This window comes from Protopterus annectens, chromosome 12.part0, assembly GCF_019279795.1.
Source record: "Protopterus annectens isolate FY-2018-M chromosome 12.part0, PAN1.0, whole genome shotgun sequence".
Lineage (NCBI taxonomy): Eukaryota > Metazoa > Chordata > Ceratodontiformes > Protopteridae > Protopterus > Protopterus annectens.
The window spans coordinates 326,636,149-326,653,953 of record NC_056746.1 but is presented as its reverse complement, the minus strand read 5'-3'; the positions used below and the strand labels follow the sequence as shown (position 1 = coordinate 326,653,953).

Below are 17,805 nucleotides of genomic sequence, written 5' to 3'. Positions count from 1 at the left end.
GATTGAGGCCTGAAAAAAGAAAAAAAAAAACATTTATAACCAAGTTTTTAAACTTCAGTAAATCCTTTAACTAACATGGAATATAGACCATTCCTAATCTGACAGAACAAAGATATCCAGTCAGATTAATCATCATTCCAAAAATTTGAACAAAATTGCCCTACTTGAGGCTCCAGAGTATGGCTTCTAAAGGCAACCACAAAGCATTCTATAGCTATGTCAAGAATCTCAATGGCAACACTCAGGTCTGCTCTGAGTTACAGCACAATGGCACTAAATATACAGAACCAACTGATATTGCCAACATCCTGTCAGATAGGTTCAGTGCTAACTTTAACCCCCTCTCACCTCCTAAAGGGCACATCTTTATACCGGAAGAATGCAAAGTTCCTGTAATCACAGCTGCACAGGTAAAAACCTCACTCTCCAAAGCCAAGAACACAGCATCCATGGGACCTGACAACATCCCAGGCTGCCTTCTGCACAAACTACAGAATGAACTGGCACCCCACCTAAGTACCATGTTCAATCATAGCCTCACCTCAGGCTTTGTGCCCATTCAGTGACGCACCACGACGGTTATCCCACTCCACAAAGGGGGGGGGCGCACAACAGACCCCGGGAACTACCACCCCATTAGCCTGATGAGCCTGGTCTGCAAGGCCATGGAATGTATCATTATGGAACTCATAGACAAAGACATTGGAGATCTCCAAACTCTGGACCCAACACAGTTCGGGTTTGTAAAAGGCAGATCATGTCTCCTAAACCTGATAGACTTCTTTGAAGCAGTCACCAAAGCCATAGATGAGGGTAAGGTGGTTTACACAGCTTATCTAGATCTCGCCAAGGCGTTCAACACCATCCCCCACTCTGGAATTATAGATGAACTCACTAAACTAGGTATAAATCCCTATGTCACAAGATGGGTTGCCAACTGGCTTACTGACAGAACCCACACTGTGGAAATAGCAGACTCCAAATCAGACTTCAAACCAGTGACAAGTGGAGTACCACAGGGTACAGTCCTGGGTCCTCTCCTGTTTATCTACTTCTCTGAAGTACAGGCTAACACATACGGTCTTTGGCTAACTAAATTCACAGATGACTGCAAACTAGGAGCTATAATTGAAACTCCTAATGATGTGGACATCCTACAAAAGGGCCTCACTGAGACAGATGCCTGGTGTCAAAAACATGGTCTCAAGCTCAATGCCAAAAAGTGCATTGTCATCCCCTTTGGTAAAAACTCTGTACCCATGAACTACCACATAGGCAGTAGTCTACTTAACACCAAAAGTGTGATAAGAGACCTTTGGACACAGGTGGATGGTAATCTCTCGTTTGATAATCACATCGCCACAGTGGTTAGGAAATCCTTCTACATGGCACACCTCATCACAAAAGGTTTCTCATCCAGAAAAAAATAGGTCTTTGTTCCCCTCTACTCATCACTCATTAGACGCATTATAGAGTACAACACCCCTTTTGGTATGTACCTCACAAGATATCTACAACAACTGGAAAGGCCGCAGAAATACCTCACAAAGAGGATTACTGGCCTCAAACAAATACCCTATGCAGACCGACTCAAAAAACTCCAGCTTTGCTCCATCGCATATCACCTGCTCAGAAGCGATCTCTGCCTAATATACAAACCTATGTCAAACCCAGAGCTGTTGGACATGCTCCACTTAAAGAAATACCAATCCCTCCAAGCTACATGCTCTAGGGACCTAAACCTTGTCACCACAATAAACAGAACATGCTGGAGGGATAGATTCCTGTCCCAGACACATCCCATACTCTGGAACAGACTACCTATCTATGTCAAACAGAGCTGCTCATTAGCACTCTTCAAGAAAAATCTTGATGATTGGATGGGAGATGGGAAATTCACCCTGGGGATCACTTCTGTGGTTCTGTTTGACAGGGGCACAAAAAAATAATTTTCTTGGGTGGCGAAAGCCAGGGTACCTTTTTGGCTAGGCTTGTATAGGCCCTAGGGTCAATAGCCTAGTACCTACCTATGAACAGTAGATTTTATTCAATGTGTTCAGGTGTTTCTGTTAATTGTATAGTGCAAGTGCTATGGGCAAAACAAAGGTGTTAGTGTGTGTGATTATAAGTACGATGATATGGGAGCCCAACCTGTTTATCTGGGTTGTCAGTTCCTTCAATATTCGAAGAACTTCAATTTACAAGGATGAGGTCATCGCTATTTACATAGCACCACCCTGGTTACTATGGAGACCAAATGTTAAATGAGTTGGTTACCCAGTGTCGTCTTAATATTACCTCCTAATCCATTACTATTTTAGACAAACATCCCTTATGTAATCACGTATTTTAAACAGCTGTTAAGCTGTCGAAGTAGCACGACAAGTAAAGCAATGCACACTGCATGTCAGTTCCACAAACACCAATAAACAAGTATACAGCGATTCACTGTATCACTCGTCCACCAGTCAAAGCAAGCCTCATTCACACTAGGTAAAGCCCAGCACATGAAACAACCATGAGTGTATTTAAGTGAAGAAAAAACTGTTTCTTATTTCAAAGTAACACTCGAGGCTATTTTGTGAAGGGAAACAGTAAACTATCAGTTTAGAATGTTGAAACACAAGGCTGAATACTGCAGTCCAAGGGAAGAAAAGTCTGTAACATGTTTGAACCATACATTATAAGATATGTTAAAACCTCAAATTTATATGTGTATATATATATATCTATATATATATTTTTTTTTTTTTTTTTTTAACATACACAGAACCAAGCCTTGACAGTAAGCATATCAGATTCCCAGATAGATAGCAACATTTTAACCTTTGCTAAAAGGAGAAAAAAAAATAAAACTATTAAATTCAAGAGAGGAAATAAGCGTGTGTATGCAGGATCTCACCTACTATACATATTAAGCATTCTTAACAGTTGTATCTAGATAAGAGAGAAGTGATATTCATTTTAAGTTGCAATTTCACTAATAAGATAAACGAGGAAGTACAAACAGAGTAGTGATACATACTTCTTTTAGACGTTCATGAACATTTTATGATTTAGTATGATCTTTGCGAGAACCTGAGAGTCCAGCATTCTTAGAACCAGTCTTCAATTTCTTCTTTCTTACATCCATTCAATTATTTTTCTCAGATGATCTTTTAAGAGTTGTAGATGGTAACCAGTCCATGCCTTCTGGAATTGTAATGATGTTTTTGTTTTGGATGAAGGAAGCAGCTTCTTCAATATTATTGAAAGATCTCATTTCATTCTGATGAAAGATTTTGATTTTAGCTGGATAGACTAGTTGCACCTTAATTTTATTTTGCTTTAACAGTCTTACCAATGGCCAAGAGCTTTTCCTTGTTTCCAGGACTCTTGTAGAGTAATCGTTGTCAAACCTTATTTGGTTTCCTTTGACTGACAAGGGACTTTTTCTCCAAGCTGTTTTTAGTATAAGTTCTTTGTCTAAGAAGGATAGAAACTTCAAACTCTGGATCTTGGGGAAGCATTAGGAGAAGAAGGAACAGGTTTCCCGATGGCTCTATGTGCTCTTTCAATCCCGTAGGACAAACCGTTTAAGTCCAGAAATTCAGGCAGCCAGGAATTTAGAAAGGAAATAATATCTTCTCCTTCTGTTTTTACAGGGAGACCAAATATTGTAATATTTGTTCTCCTCTCTCTGTTTTCAACATCATCTACTTTATTTATCAGCCAGTTATTTTGTTGTAAAATGGATTCACAGTGGGATTCATCTTCCTTAAGTCTTCCATCTATATCATTCAGTGAAGTTTCAATGTCCAGAATTTTGGATTGTTGTTGCTGGAGGATCTCCTTCAAAACATCAGTTTGTTGTTGACAGTTTATCTTTAAGTTTTCAAGGTTGTCAGTGAATCTATCCATTTTTAAGGATAATTCCTGGAGAGTGGTAGATATAGACTGGATCTCTTTTTTTTAGTGAGGAATCAGAATGTGAAGATTTTGAGTTGCTCATCTCTGTTCAGTTAAATAACCATTAATTTTGACAGGAAATTCTTTAAGAAAATGCTCCAAAGTTGAAAATCTAGTAGATTACTGGTTCTTAAACAGTTTGTACAACTTTTAAAGAGCAGATAATAGATTTTTAAATAATAATTTCCCTGTTTCTTAGTAACTGATGTGGAGCTCAAGAAAAAAGCTGTTACCAGTTGGCCATCTAGGCTCCGCCCCCGGAGTTGCAATCTTATTTAAAAACACATTTAACCTCCAACCCCTTAAAACCCCACTTCCCAATTTTGGAAATTCCGAAACATTAGGCTCCATTATCTCCCTCAAAAACAAAAAGCGAATCAACATCCTCTGCAGTTATGTTCCTCCAGGAAATAACTCGCCTATAATAGAAGATATGTTGCAATGAGTTACAATCAACCTGCCCCAAGAATCCATCCTGCTAGGTGACCTAAACCTAGACTGGCCAGCCTGCAACTCCAACAACCCCTCAAACCATATTAACTTATTTGGATTCTCACAATTAATCCAAGAACCCACCAGAGTTGACAAAAGATCCAATAAACACTCCATTCTCGATTGGACTTTAGTTAATCTCCCCAAAGGAAATTATCATGTGGGATGCCTACCTGATGTACTGAGTGACCATTGCCCCACATTCTTCCTTCGTAGACAGGAAAACATACCCAAACCTGTACTATATAAGGAAACGAGATGAGCACAAGGTAAATCCACAAATTCTTAACAGTATGCTACAACAAAGTAACTGGCACCCACTACATACCCTAACATTAGACAAGGCAGTTGAATATTTCAGTAATACTTTTATGAAAGTTCTAAACATACTAGCTCCCATCAGGAAATGTAGAACTAAGGTTAACTATGCCCCTTGGCTAAATAGGACGACAAAAGTACTACTAAAAACCAGAGAATAATGCCTGGAAAAACTGGAAAAAGAATAACACCAACCAAGATAAAAATGTCAACAACTTCAGAATCAGGCCAAAAAACAAATAGAAATGGCAAACAAAACTACTTCCTAGGCATGGGTGCCGGAACCATAGAGTGAGGGGAGCCCCCCCACTTTTGCAGATCAGTCCAGCCTCCCAACTTTCTCAGACTGTATGCTGGCATCATCATGCGGCACACGCATTTCAAGGTTTGCGAGCGGGAACTGAAACAAACGGTTTCTGCTTATCTTCTACTAGGAGGAGAAACGGACAGTTTCTGCTGTTATTTCTGGGTTTTCTTTAGCTGTGAGGAGAAATGGACAGTTTTCTTGAAGATGGAGTCTGCGAAGAGAAAAAGACAGCCGTCTTTAGCTGTGAGGACTGAAGATGTAGCCTGGAACCAGAATCTGGATGCTTTTCAGAGTGAGCAAGCTGGCATCTGAATGAACACTTTTTAGCTGCGAGGACTGAAGATGGAGTCTGGAAACAAAATCTGGATGTGTGTGTGTGTGTGTGTGTGTGTGTGTGTGTGTGTGTGTGTGTGTGTGTGTGTGTGTGTGTGTGTGCGTGCCTGCATGCATGTGAACCCATCAGGATACATCTGGTGGCTAGAGGTACTCAGGCTCAAACCCTGTACCTTGAGTACAGGTAAAAAGAGCCTAAAGTCCCTAGCCACCATCACTTGTGAATTTATGCCTCATGTTTATGTTCTGTTCCTCTGGTTTTCAGGAGTAGTAAAACAAAACCTTTTATTCTAGCAATTTTCTAAGATTATGAAATCAGTATTTGAAATGTGTCCCTATTTTGGGACTGTATTCCCCCATTATTGGCTGTGTTCTGTATTTTTGCGCTAAGAGGTTGAGGGCTATGGTGAGAAGTGAGAACTGAATTCACTAAATGATATGATAGCCATTTAAGTTTGTCTTCCTGTCTTTCAAGAAACTGCTGGTTTAGCTTAGTGGTATGTTGCTCTGACTGTAGTGCGCAGAGTTCTGGGTTCAAGACTTGGTAGTGAAATGCATGGTCATAACACATTTTATGCAAGCAGCTTTCCAAAATTATACAAGCAATGTTTAAAATGTGTCCCTGGATCACCCCCCCCCCCCCATTGAAAATAAGTTCAGGAAGCTGTGCAACATGCCTATGGCTTACACTACTGTGATTGTGTATTTATATATTGTGTGTAGAAGTAGACTGTTATCATGGAAATGTTCTGAATAGGGCAGTTTTGTCATTACTGGTGCATGCATTTTGCTTCATTGCCTACTGGAAAAATATTCAAACAATAAACTTAAAATGCACTTGTGTGTGGAAGTAGACTGTTATCATGGAAATGTTCTGGATAGGGCAGTTTTGTCATTATTGGTTAATGCATTTTTGTTTCATTGCCTACTGGAAAAAATGTTGAAACAATAAATTTAAAATGGGCTCTAACTTAAGTCTAACAAGTGTGCTGTATTATACAAGGAATATAATTTAATACAATCAGGAAGGTGAATCAAGGACTGCGGTGGTGGTGCTGCGGTAGCGGTGTCGCCTCACAGTTAGACGTTGCCTGTTCGATTCTCAGTTAGAGCGTCTTAGATGCAGTCTTCTGTGTGGCGACATGTGTGAATGGGCATTCCTTCGTTGAATGTTGTGCGTTAGGCCCGGCAAGCCAGCACGTAAAACTCTACTGCCAATCATTAGCAGACCGGAGTTCCACTGTGGCAACCCCTAACTGGGAAAAGCCGAAAGAAACAAACAAAAAGGAAGGTGAATCAAGGAATGCATACATGTATGCATGGCCCTAAAATGTGTTTGAAACAGCCCAGAGGAAAGTGTGAAAGGCTCAAAATCATGGGCAAATTTTAAGCTTTACTCTTGTTACCAAAGCAATGGATGAAGGTAAAACAGTTCACACCACATTACCTTGACCTGGCCAAGCCTTTTGACACAATCCCCTACTCAGGTGTAGTACAATAGATGAATAATGTAGGAGCAAACACTTAGATCACCAGCTGCATTGCCAACTTGGCTCACAGGATGCAGGAGATCAAATCAGGGGAAGAGACCTGTCACCAATGGAGTCCCCCAGGGTACGGTGCTGAGACTTTTTCTGTTTGGCATATGCATCTCAAAAGTAAAAGGAAATACCAAAGAGCTTTGGCCAGCTAAGTTTGTGATGACTGCAAGCTAGGAGAAGTTATTGAATCCCAAAATGACTTGACCATCCTGCAGGAAGGTTTGTCCCAAATAATAACTGGTGTCAAAATCATGACAATGCCCTCTGAGAACTGATCCATTTGTTTGGCATTTGGGAATTTGTGTGTACAGTGACCTAACTTTTGACCAACATGTGCCCAACATCATAAGAAAGCCTTTCTATATTGCACAGCTTATAAACAAATTGATTGTGACTAAATCTAGAGATGTTGTTGTCCCCCTTTACAAAGCTCTCATTATGTCAGTCATTTTGTATAATACCCACTTTGGCATGTATCTGTCCAGCCCCATGCAACAATTGGAATACCTTCAGAGATGCCTTACTAAAAGGATAAAAGTCCTAAACAACAGGTCTTGCATGGACCACCTCAAAGATTTATTATTATACTCAGTATCCTACAGAGTGCTTAGCGGTGACATGTCTGGCATACAAAGCATCCTCCGACATAATACAGATGGACCTAGTGAACATCAGCAAGTCAAATGGCATCAGAAATACTCAGTCCAGGTATCTAAACTGAATGTTGTGGAGAGATGGATATATATCACAGAGGCTACCACTGTTCTGGAACAGACTATCCATAAAAATAAAGCAAAGCTCATCCATCCATATTCAAATGCAACTTGGATCTAAGGATGGGTAATAGAAAATGTACTTCAGGATTTCCCCTCATGCCACTAAATGATAGAGGCAGTTCCTAAATGCTGCATCCCTTACATGGCCCCCTGAAATTATCTATGGTATGATCACAGTTGTTCTCACTAGGGCTAATATACAATTATCAGCCATGGGGATAGCTAAGACCACAGAAAATGTGAATTCAAGCAGCAAAAGGGAATTGACTAAGCTTAAAATGTCCTCCAAGTGAACCTATGTTGTGGTAGCAAATAGTTATAAAAAAATTACCCTCTTTAGTTCATTAAGTGCCCCCCCCCCCCTGTCTTTAACAGCTTCTGGCACCTATGTTCCTAGGGATCCAAAACAAACATTCAAAAAACCCCAAAAAGTTCTGTCAAGCTATAAATTCCCTTCTAAAACCCAGCCAAGCTACCACCCCAGCTCCCAACACCAACAATGATAATGACAGCATAGCTTCTCAGTTTAACCATCACTTCACAGAATCTATTCTCTCATTATCCACCCAGCTATCCAACAATAACCCCATATTCACCCCAACTATATATCACAATAGTATACCCCCTTTACACTCTCACCCATACCAACAGCCACAGTAAAAAAATTACTCTCAAAACTAAAACCCACCATTCTCGCAGCAGATGGCCTACCCACTACTTTCCTAAAATTAGCCACAGAATCCCTAGCCTACCCCATCTCACTTCTTATAAACCGCTCCATACAGGAAGCCTACATCCCCTAACTATGGAAAGTGTCATAATACCTCTACACAAAGGAGGTGACTCCTATGAACTATCAAACTACTGCCCCATTGCTATCCTAGCCCCTCTTTCTAACTCCTGGAGAGATGCATTCACACCTAGGTGATGCACTTCTTAACCTCACATAATCTCGCCTCCCTCACACAGCATGGATTCCGCCCAAACCGTAGCACAACTACTGCTCTTCTCTCCTTTACCAACCAGATTAATCAACTTAGAAACAACAACAACTTTGTATCAGCCATTTTCTTAGATCTATCTAAGGCATTTGACATGGTCTCACACAACCATAGACGCTCTAAACCGCCATCTCCTTTGCCCCCTCTGCTACTTCCTGGTTCAAAAACTATCTCTCTGATAGAAAACAGTCAGTTAAATGGCAAGGCATACCATCACCACTACTACCAACTACTATTGGCATTCCACAAGGATCAATACTAGGTCCTTTACTATGTACCATTTTCACCAACAAACTACATACCTCCACCCTGCATGCATCACTTATACAGTACGCAGATGACTCAACCCTAATCTGCTCAGCCCCAACCATAGCCACTCTTCAGAAACTTACCCAAGAATCCTTCTGCTCTGTAGAAAAATGGATTACTAATATCCAACTTTTTCTAAACCCCAAGCAGACCAAATTACTTTTTTTCACCCCCAACAAATCCAAAACCACACCTCCTTCCTTCACCGTCACCTCCAACAAAGGCACAACAATCTCTCCCTCCCCCCATACTAAGCTACTCTGTGTTGAAATAGATAAGGATCTTTACTTCAGTGTCCACATCTCTCAAACCATTAAAAAGGTACATAAAAAAGTAGGAACTTTATACAAACACAAACAGTTCCTATCAGACCAAGTACGAATCACCCTAGCCCAAACCCACCTCTTGTCTACCCTACTATATGCATCACCAATCCTAATTCACATCAGGAAAACAGACCTAGACAAACTAGAATCATGCTACAATAAAATTGCAAAATTCGCCAAAAACTCCACTTTTAGAAGTCATCACTGTCTTGCCTTAAAACAGCTACAATGGTTAGAACTCCCTCAGCTAATTAGGTATCACCAGCTACAGCTCACCTTCAACATACTAAAGAATCCCCACAAAATGCCAGCACTAACCCAGCTACTAAACCGTCGTCTACGCTCATCCAACAAGACTCTGCTCTGTATATCCAAAGCCAACAACACTGCAGGGAAAGGTCTTTTCTCTCATACCATCGCTAGGGAATGGAATAACCTCCCCCAAAATATCTCCTCAGCAACATCTATCTAACTGTTCAAAAAATCACTTAAGCCACACTTCTTGCAGTCATGGCTCTGTCCATGCATTACATAAATGCTTTCCTAATCTCCCCCTTTCTCTCACGGCTCACTATGTCTAATACTCAGCACTCAGAAACTCCTAGAACAGGGCCTACTATTTTTGCTACTGTAATGCTTTGTGTAATGTCTCTTTGATTGCATCAGACAATGTGTGTATTTTTTTCTTTTTTCTTTCCCAAATACCAACATCCAGGGTCCACTATGTGTAATGTAAGCCTGCCTGGAAAGAACTATTGTATGAAATATCTTTTGATTGTATATATAACGCTGTATACAATTGTTGTTTGTGGAGATTTTCTTCCCGGGCCTCTGCTGTAAATGGACCTAGTTCCAGTCGGACTTTCCCAGTAAACAAATGTAAAATAAATAAATAAAATAAATTAAACCTCCTGCAGTGAAGGCCCATAGGATATATGCAAATGTCCTCTTAAGTATGTATGACAGTTTCGGCTACATGGCTTCTGAATGTCCACAACTTTTTATTTTTTTAAGACTTTGAGTACAGTCAGGCCAAAAAAGACAAACATGGGCATTCAGAAGCCAAGTAGCTGAAACACTCATGTCCTTAAGGGGTAATTTTCAAATATGGGCCAACACTACAAGAGGTTTAAAGTATTACACAGTGAAGTCTCAAGCTTGGCAGGCCCTTTCCTAGATCAGAGGTGGGAAACCACAACAAGGAAGGAAAAAGATCAGTGTTGTGGTTGTCAATACTCTGAATACTATTTTTGTAAGACCAAGTCTGCTGTGCCTGTAAGCATGTGTGGAGTACAGAAACATTCTTCAAATGCAACTATTCTTTGCATACGTTTGTGTGCAGTATATGCATGCTGCAGGAAATTAGTGCGTGTATGGAAAATTGATGAAGGAGGAGTAAGTGAAATTCATGTTTGTGGGTGTGTGCACGTGTCTGTCTGTCTGTGTTAAGGACTAGTGTGAAGCTGACCACTACACTGCTTGTTATCCATGCTCATTTTGGAGTAACATTGTTTAGGCTGAATTCCTTGTATAGCCAGTCAGAAGATTGCTAGCATGGATATAGGGAAATCACATTTATCTGCATGATTTCTGTTTCTGCAGTGGTACCTAATTTGCTACTATAAATAACATCAGCAGTCAGGTGGTGGCAAAAGTACCTAAAAGCTCTTTGGTGGTTTTATTATGAGCAGTCCACACCCCCACATAGGTACCTCTGCTCCCTGTACTCCAAGACTTACTTATAATACCAAGGTCACCGTATGCTAGAGACGGGGAAACCCTTACTGGAACAACTTCAGTTGAAAAAGCTATCAAAAATTTGAGGGAAACCATTTTGCAAAGCTGTTAGCATTGACAAACTGCATGTTGGGGTATGAGTTTCTGACTGGCATTCATACTGCCCTAGGCTGTACACAAATGTACATTAAAACTCATAGCATTGATTTTGTGTCTCAGTATAGAATTTGTAATGTTTTGCAGGCTCCTGGTTGCCAGGATCCAGGGCTTCCATTGGCCTCTTTAGCATCCTTATAGTAAACAAGGCTTACTTCCAAAACAGTAAACATTGGAGCTCACAAGTAATGCAATACTTTTTTTACTGGCTCAACAAATTAGCAGTTGCATAACTTTTTGGGTTAACATAAAAACCTCCATCAGGAAAAGGGTTTCTGTTAGTCCAAAATTTCAAGTAACAGTAAAGCATTAGTCGGTGTATTAAAATATATTGCATTATGTCTTTGTGTTTCCTGTTGTGGAGCAGCAATTGTACCTTTTTTATACAAACTATTATACAGACGTAAAAACAAACTGGAATAATGTCCAATGTATGCAATCAGTTTATGGCCTTCTGGGCATCCTGTTCTCTGGTAATTAAATATATTGGTAGCCTGTACTGGAAAATGAAAACCATGCAACTGTTTGTCATGCTGTGTTGTAGGCATATGCTACACTATTTTAAAACTCAGAATTCTGAAACAGAATTTCAGGATCAGAGCACCACATAACCTCAATTAACTTTTTGAAGGCATTTTTATGAGAGCTTCACCCATCAACACTCACAATGCAGAAGGCTTTGTCCCTGTACCTCTTCACTTATTATTTTTACCCTCGTACCATAGTCTGAGCATATTAATCATTATCCTTTCAAATCTGAAATTTTGGTATCCGCTTTCTATGTTTCTGAACAGTGAACTCCATGCAGCTGTAAGATGCCCATCATGGACGTGGGTGGGTCTTATCTGTGAAGAAACAATGTGTTACAAAACTTAAGTTCTTACTTTAGTTTTGATGTAGGTTACATATGATGAATGTATTGTTGAAGTCCATTAAAAAAGACACGACAGCATTACATTGTCAGAAAAGTATTCAGGATATAGCCCTTGCTATGTTTTGACTGACTTTATTATAATATGAGTAAAGTCTGCTGATTTGTGATTGAATGAAAGTGTTGAAAACATTGTTGAAAATCAGTTAGAACTTAGTTGTGAAAATAGTGCCACACATGGTTACTTTGCTATGAAAAATTGCTGCACCTAAGAAACCTGTGTGATACAGCCTAAATTAATGTCTTAATTGTTTTGATATTGAATGAAAGTTTTGTCATATTTGTCCCTATTTTCTAGCCTGCTTTTAATCTGATTCCTGTTTCTTATTCTGCAGTTTGCTGCTTTGTTGTACACAAACGCTGCCATGAATTTGTCACTTTCTCTTGCCCGGGAGCAGATAAAGGACCAGATTCAGATGTGAGTACCTTCAGTAATTCTACACTCTTTTTGTATCTAGGAATTGACATTAAAAGCCTTAGAGTTGTCTGTGCAGGTGTTCGTCTACCTGTAGTCCATAGAATGTGAAGTGCAATGTATACTCAATAGTAGGGCAAACCTTTGGGCTTTCCCTGTAGAATGATAGTTGTGGCAACAGAGCAAGAACTGGACTTTGGGATGAGGCATGATATGCATTACTGAGTGATAATTTTTCAAATTAATCCTTTATATTGTCTATGTGACAAAAATGAAAAAAAAAATAGTTACACACCATTAACGTCAAAAATGAAATGCTGCATAAAAGTTTAGTAAATTACATTGTGGAGGGCTAGGCACACACGCACACACACGCACACACACACACACACACACACACACACACACACACACACACACACACACACACACACACACACACACACCACTGTACAGTCTCCCTCACCAGAGATCTGTGTTTGTAGAATTGCAGCTCTTCTGTTCACATGGCTATTTGACTCTAGAGGTATTTGTAACTAGTACTAACATTTTCTTAGGTAGTGTTGACAATAAGCAAAAATAATTTATTATAATGGGAACTCCAGTACCTTGTTTTTCATTTACTGTTAGATATAGCAGCATCCTAATGTTTCTGTCTCTGAGAATATACAAAGTAATGTTTGAAGGTCTTATTACAATTTTCTGAATAATGTAATTCCAGCCAGCCCTTTTCATGTAAAATTCCATACTGGGATGAATGGGAAAGTGAAATGTTAATACTGTATAAAATTTTCACGTAATGTTCTGCTTAATAGTTTCAGTACCTATTAACAGCTTTAAAAGCCACATGTGACATTTGACCCCTTAGTACATTTGAAGATGCATGCAAAGTCAGGTGCTGCTATATTTATGATTCAAGTAGCAGTGTCTGGCACTGCGTCACAAAATTTGAAAATGTGAAATCTCCCCGCTAAGTAACTAAATGAATTGTGCATGTTGAGATGTGAGTTTTTGGAATGTCTTTGTGCTTATACACAACAATAAGTACCACAAGCCTGTTTTTGTCCACTTATTTTCCCAGGACATGGCTGAAGGAGCAACTTAAACATGTTTTTGCATGTGGATGCAGATCTAGCCATGTTCCCTGAAATTCATTGGAAAAAAAAAAAAAAAAAACAGCTTGCGTAACGTTTCATGAGCAAAGCATCTTTGAATGCCTCATACCCCGCCCGGGTCTGCGTCAGAGATTACTCTCTTTTTGCATTTTATCATGTGTTGACTTTTATCTGAATCCATATCTTTTAAAGCTGGTTCGCATTTCTGCAATTTAGCCAGATTACATAATGTATTTTAAATTGCAGGGCCTTGGAACAGTAAAGTTATGGTCAGTTTGCAGGTAGTAGTGAGTTTGGTTTTATTGCAATGATAATTTTTCTAGTTGAGGTACTCTGATGTGGTTTTGGGTGCAGAGACAATTTCTGAACAGCTGCTACAGAATGTGTTGCATTCCCAAACTACATTGTGCTTCTGTTTTAATCATTTGTATATTTATTTGCATGCACAAAAGAAGAAAGAAGTACTGCCTCAGCTTTCTTAGATGTTGAAGTTTTGTAGAAGGGGAAATGTAGAATGCTTACCTTTCAGTAATGCTCACCTGGCCCTGGCTTTTGTAGACTTAAACTACTGAGTTTTCCAATTTTTTTTGTCACGCCAGCTACAAGTAGACAAGGACAATTGGGAGCTTTGTATCTCTACACGTATAGTCTTCTTACATAAGACCAGGAAGCTGCTGAATTTCTCTTTAGTTGGCTAAATGCAAGCTTTAAACATTAAAGACAAGTATCAGGTAATCGAGTGTCCTTGACTACTTGTAACCAGCATGTTTATCTGCTTGCAATCAAGGTGTGTCTGGAATCAGCAAGAAGGCTTGCAACAATGCCATATCCAGTAGCTGTACACGTCTGTGCATTTACCCTCAATGCTATTTGGAATAGATTTTCTAACCAGGTCACTATTTATTGATTGTGTTTGTCTTTTTGTGCTGTACACATGACATCACACTGCTTTTATGATATCCTAATTAGTTTCCAATGAACAAATGTTGTATACGTCGGTCTGTAGATTTACTCCCAATGTCATTTGTAAGAGGCATATTGTCCCTGGATTTTGTTTTTCTTTTTGTTGTACCATGATATCATGCTGATTTCATGGTATTCTCATTAGCTTCCATAGAAGCATGAGTTATAAACAGAAATGTTGCTACACAAATAAACTAACCGATAAGGCAGAAAGTGTGGTTTCATGACATGCCTCCCCCAAAATGGGGGGATAACTGTGAGATTGAAGTATTGAGTAATGTTAATGTCTCTCATGTTTTGCAAGTCCCACTTAGTAAATGTGATTGCTTATGAGTAAAACTAAAGTGGACCTGACAAGGAAAAAGGTGATTCAGTAGAAAATGACCCCACTTAGAGGTAGGCAGTGCATGAAAGACTCACTAAATGCCTTGAAAATCTCTGCTCTTGTTGAAAAACAGTGTTCTGTGGAAATGACTAGTACATAGCTGATGGTTGTAGCTGCAATGAGGCTGCTTTTCTTGGAGGCATTCCCATAAATTGTTTTCTGCCTTCTTCATGAGAACTTTGGTGTCAAAGTCATACAGTATGTGTTAGCATCTTCTGGAAGCTAAATTAAAGCCATTACTTTTAACATTCATAGCTGTTATTTTGAGAGCTGTTTGTGTCTGAATGAAGACATATGAAAGATGCATGTGTGTCAGTTGCTTTATATAAAGTATTAGTTAATTAAATCACGCATCCCATTAAGAAAACAATTACTCCATTGTCTGCTATATTTTTTTTGTCACAACTCACAAGTGCAGGATATGAATTGTTATAATAGTGTGTTTGGTTCCCCAGGACTCTTGGGGATGTCCCTATCTATGGATAAAGAACTCAACCAATTCCTGCTTAGAAGAACTTCTATTGAGAAAGTTTTGATGAGGAAAAGGCAGTAATTAAGCTTTAAAGTTGAAATATCCAGCTTTGTTTTCCTTTTTCCCTGATGCTAAGTTCATTGTTCTTAACCATAAAGAAAGGAGGAGTATTCATCAGAGAAAGCAGTGAAAACTAAATGGCTTTTTATATAAGCAAAGTACTGCACACTGAGGTAAAGATGGATTTATACTTTGAGAAGCATACAAGTGACACACATTCATACCATGGTTCATAGGTCTGTTACAGTGTTAATACAAAGTAATGAGAAGAAATTATTGGTGCAATTCCCTGCATTGCAGACATTTGTCAGGCTGTGAAAATAGTGGTTAAACTGGAGAAAGTGGATTACTAGCTCCAACAATTATGGCACTGCACTAATTATAAGGCAAAAGTATAAACAAACACTTTTGCACACATGAAATCTACAGGGCATTGTCCTCAGAAGAAGACAGAGTTAAAGGTTGTATAGTTAAGCTTTGTACATTCGACCAGAAATAGTATTCAGTACAGTCTACATACTCAGCTCTAGTGTCCAGGATGAACATGAATCCATAAACATGTTCACATGTGACAAAGGCATCAAGAAAACAAATGTGATTCTACAGATACAAATGAAGATATAAAAAACACAAACAATCAAATCGTGATCATTACAAAATGATAGACGAGAAAGGTATTAACAGAGCCAGACATGACTCTTATTAAATTATTTGACTTTGGTAGATCCCTGGTGTTGCCAGGTATACTCCACGAATGCTGTTGAATATACATTTAATGTGTTATACTTCTTGGGATTCTTACTAAGCGATCATGGTTCAATTGAGGTGAAGTTTACCCAAACTGGTAGATTATGCCAGTTGTTGTTGTTGTCTTTTGGCTTTTCCCGGTTAGGGGTCGCCACAGCAGAACTCTGGTCTGCTAATGATTGGCAGTAGATTTTCACGAACACCGAGGTGCCAGCTCAATGTTCAACCTTCAACGAAGGCACGCCCATTTACGCATGTCTTTCGAACGCCCACCCAACCGCGGGGAGGACATGCAGAGTCCACACAGTATACTATACAAATAAGTTTAGTACAGATTTTTTTTTATACAGAGATGCATTCCAATGTTACCCCTAAATGTGGTGGCTTTGCCTGTATACCCCTGATGTTTAAATATACTACTTGAAAGACTACAACAACTCCCTTGTCTCTGAGTTAGTGCATCCTCAGTGGTTATTTCTTTAGTGGCAGTGAAGTCATCTTTATGAAGTCTGTCTTCAGTATACTTTAATGGAACAAAACCATACAGATAACTAGAAGGAGCAACTCATTTTATTCTGACGAACTGTAAAATTCAATTTATTCAACTGTAGGTAACATCCCAGCTTCCTGTTATTTATGCACATCCAAAGAAATGTTACATTAGCTTTAGTTAAAGGAAGTGTTTAGTAAGAATGTAAAAAGGGGCATTTTAAAAAAGAAAAACAAGTTAAACAGTATGCTATTAAAGAAACATGGGATGTCACTTAGTTTAGGAGAGCCTGACAGTTCTAGTGAAAAGTGCCCAGTGCCGAAAGTATGGCACTGCGCTCTGAATGAAACTATGCAAAACATAATGAGAAACAACACAACGAGGGATTACAGCCCCTGATGGCAGATATCACCAAACAAGACACTAACTATTAAAAACAAATGAGTGGAGATACGAACAGGACAGTGGATGTCATTCTAGCTCTGTGAAGGTGCTAGAGAGTCTCCTCATAGACTAATGCCGTGCTACAGAGGTCTTTGACAGCAGTTACAAAATCTTCTTTTGGAAATTGTATCTGCACTGATATTTTCTGTATGAATGTTGAAAATGGAGTCTTAAATAATAGATACAAGTACACACAGACATGAACATAGGGGCATTAAGTTTGTACACTGCTGCAATTACGAATGTTATATTTCCTCTTTTTTCTACAGATTAGCTGTTTAAGTATGTCAATACAGTTTGTAGTGCTAAGCCTTGAGATGGAATTTTGCACAGAAAGGGTAACATGAGATGCAAGTCTTGTGTAACAGTAATATCAGTTACACTCACCAAGTTCCATGGATTAAAAATGATTGGTAAGGTACACTTCAATGAAAAGAAAAAAAATGGATGACCCAATAAGGTGGAACCCCCGCAGAGACCTGCACAAATCACTAGCTATTGGTAAAGCTCCTTTTCAGGATAGGTGGTCCATGGAAGCC

General features: G+C 39.2%; 1 protein-coding gene across 1 annotated transcript in view; it reads left to right on the top strand.

Annotated features, from left to right (window-relative positions):
* PRKCB (protein kinase C beta) overlaps positions 1–17,805 on the top strand; it is a 2,112,091-nt gene that overhangs the window by 691,724 nt on the left and 1,402,562 nt on the right. Inside the window, exon 3 of the mRNA XM_044089400.1 lies at positions 12,511–12,593. Coding sequence (XP_043945335.1) covers positions 12,511–12,593 — 83 coding nt within the window. The remainder of the gene's footprint in view (positions 1–12,510; positions 12,594–17,805) is intronic.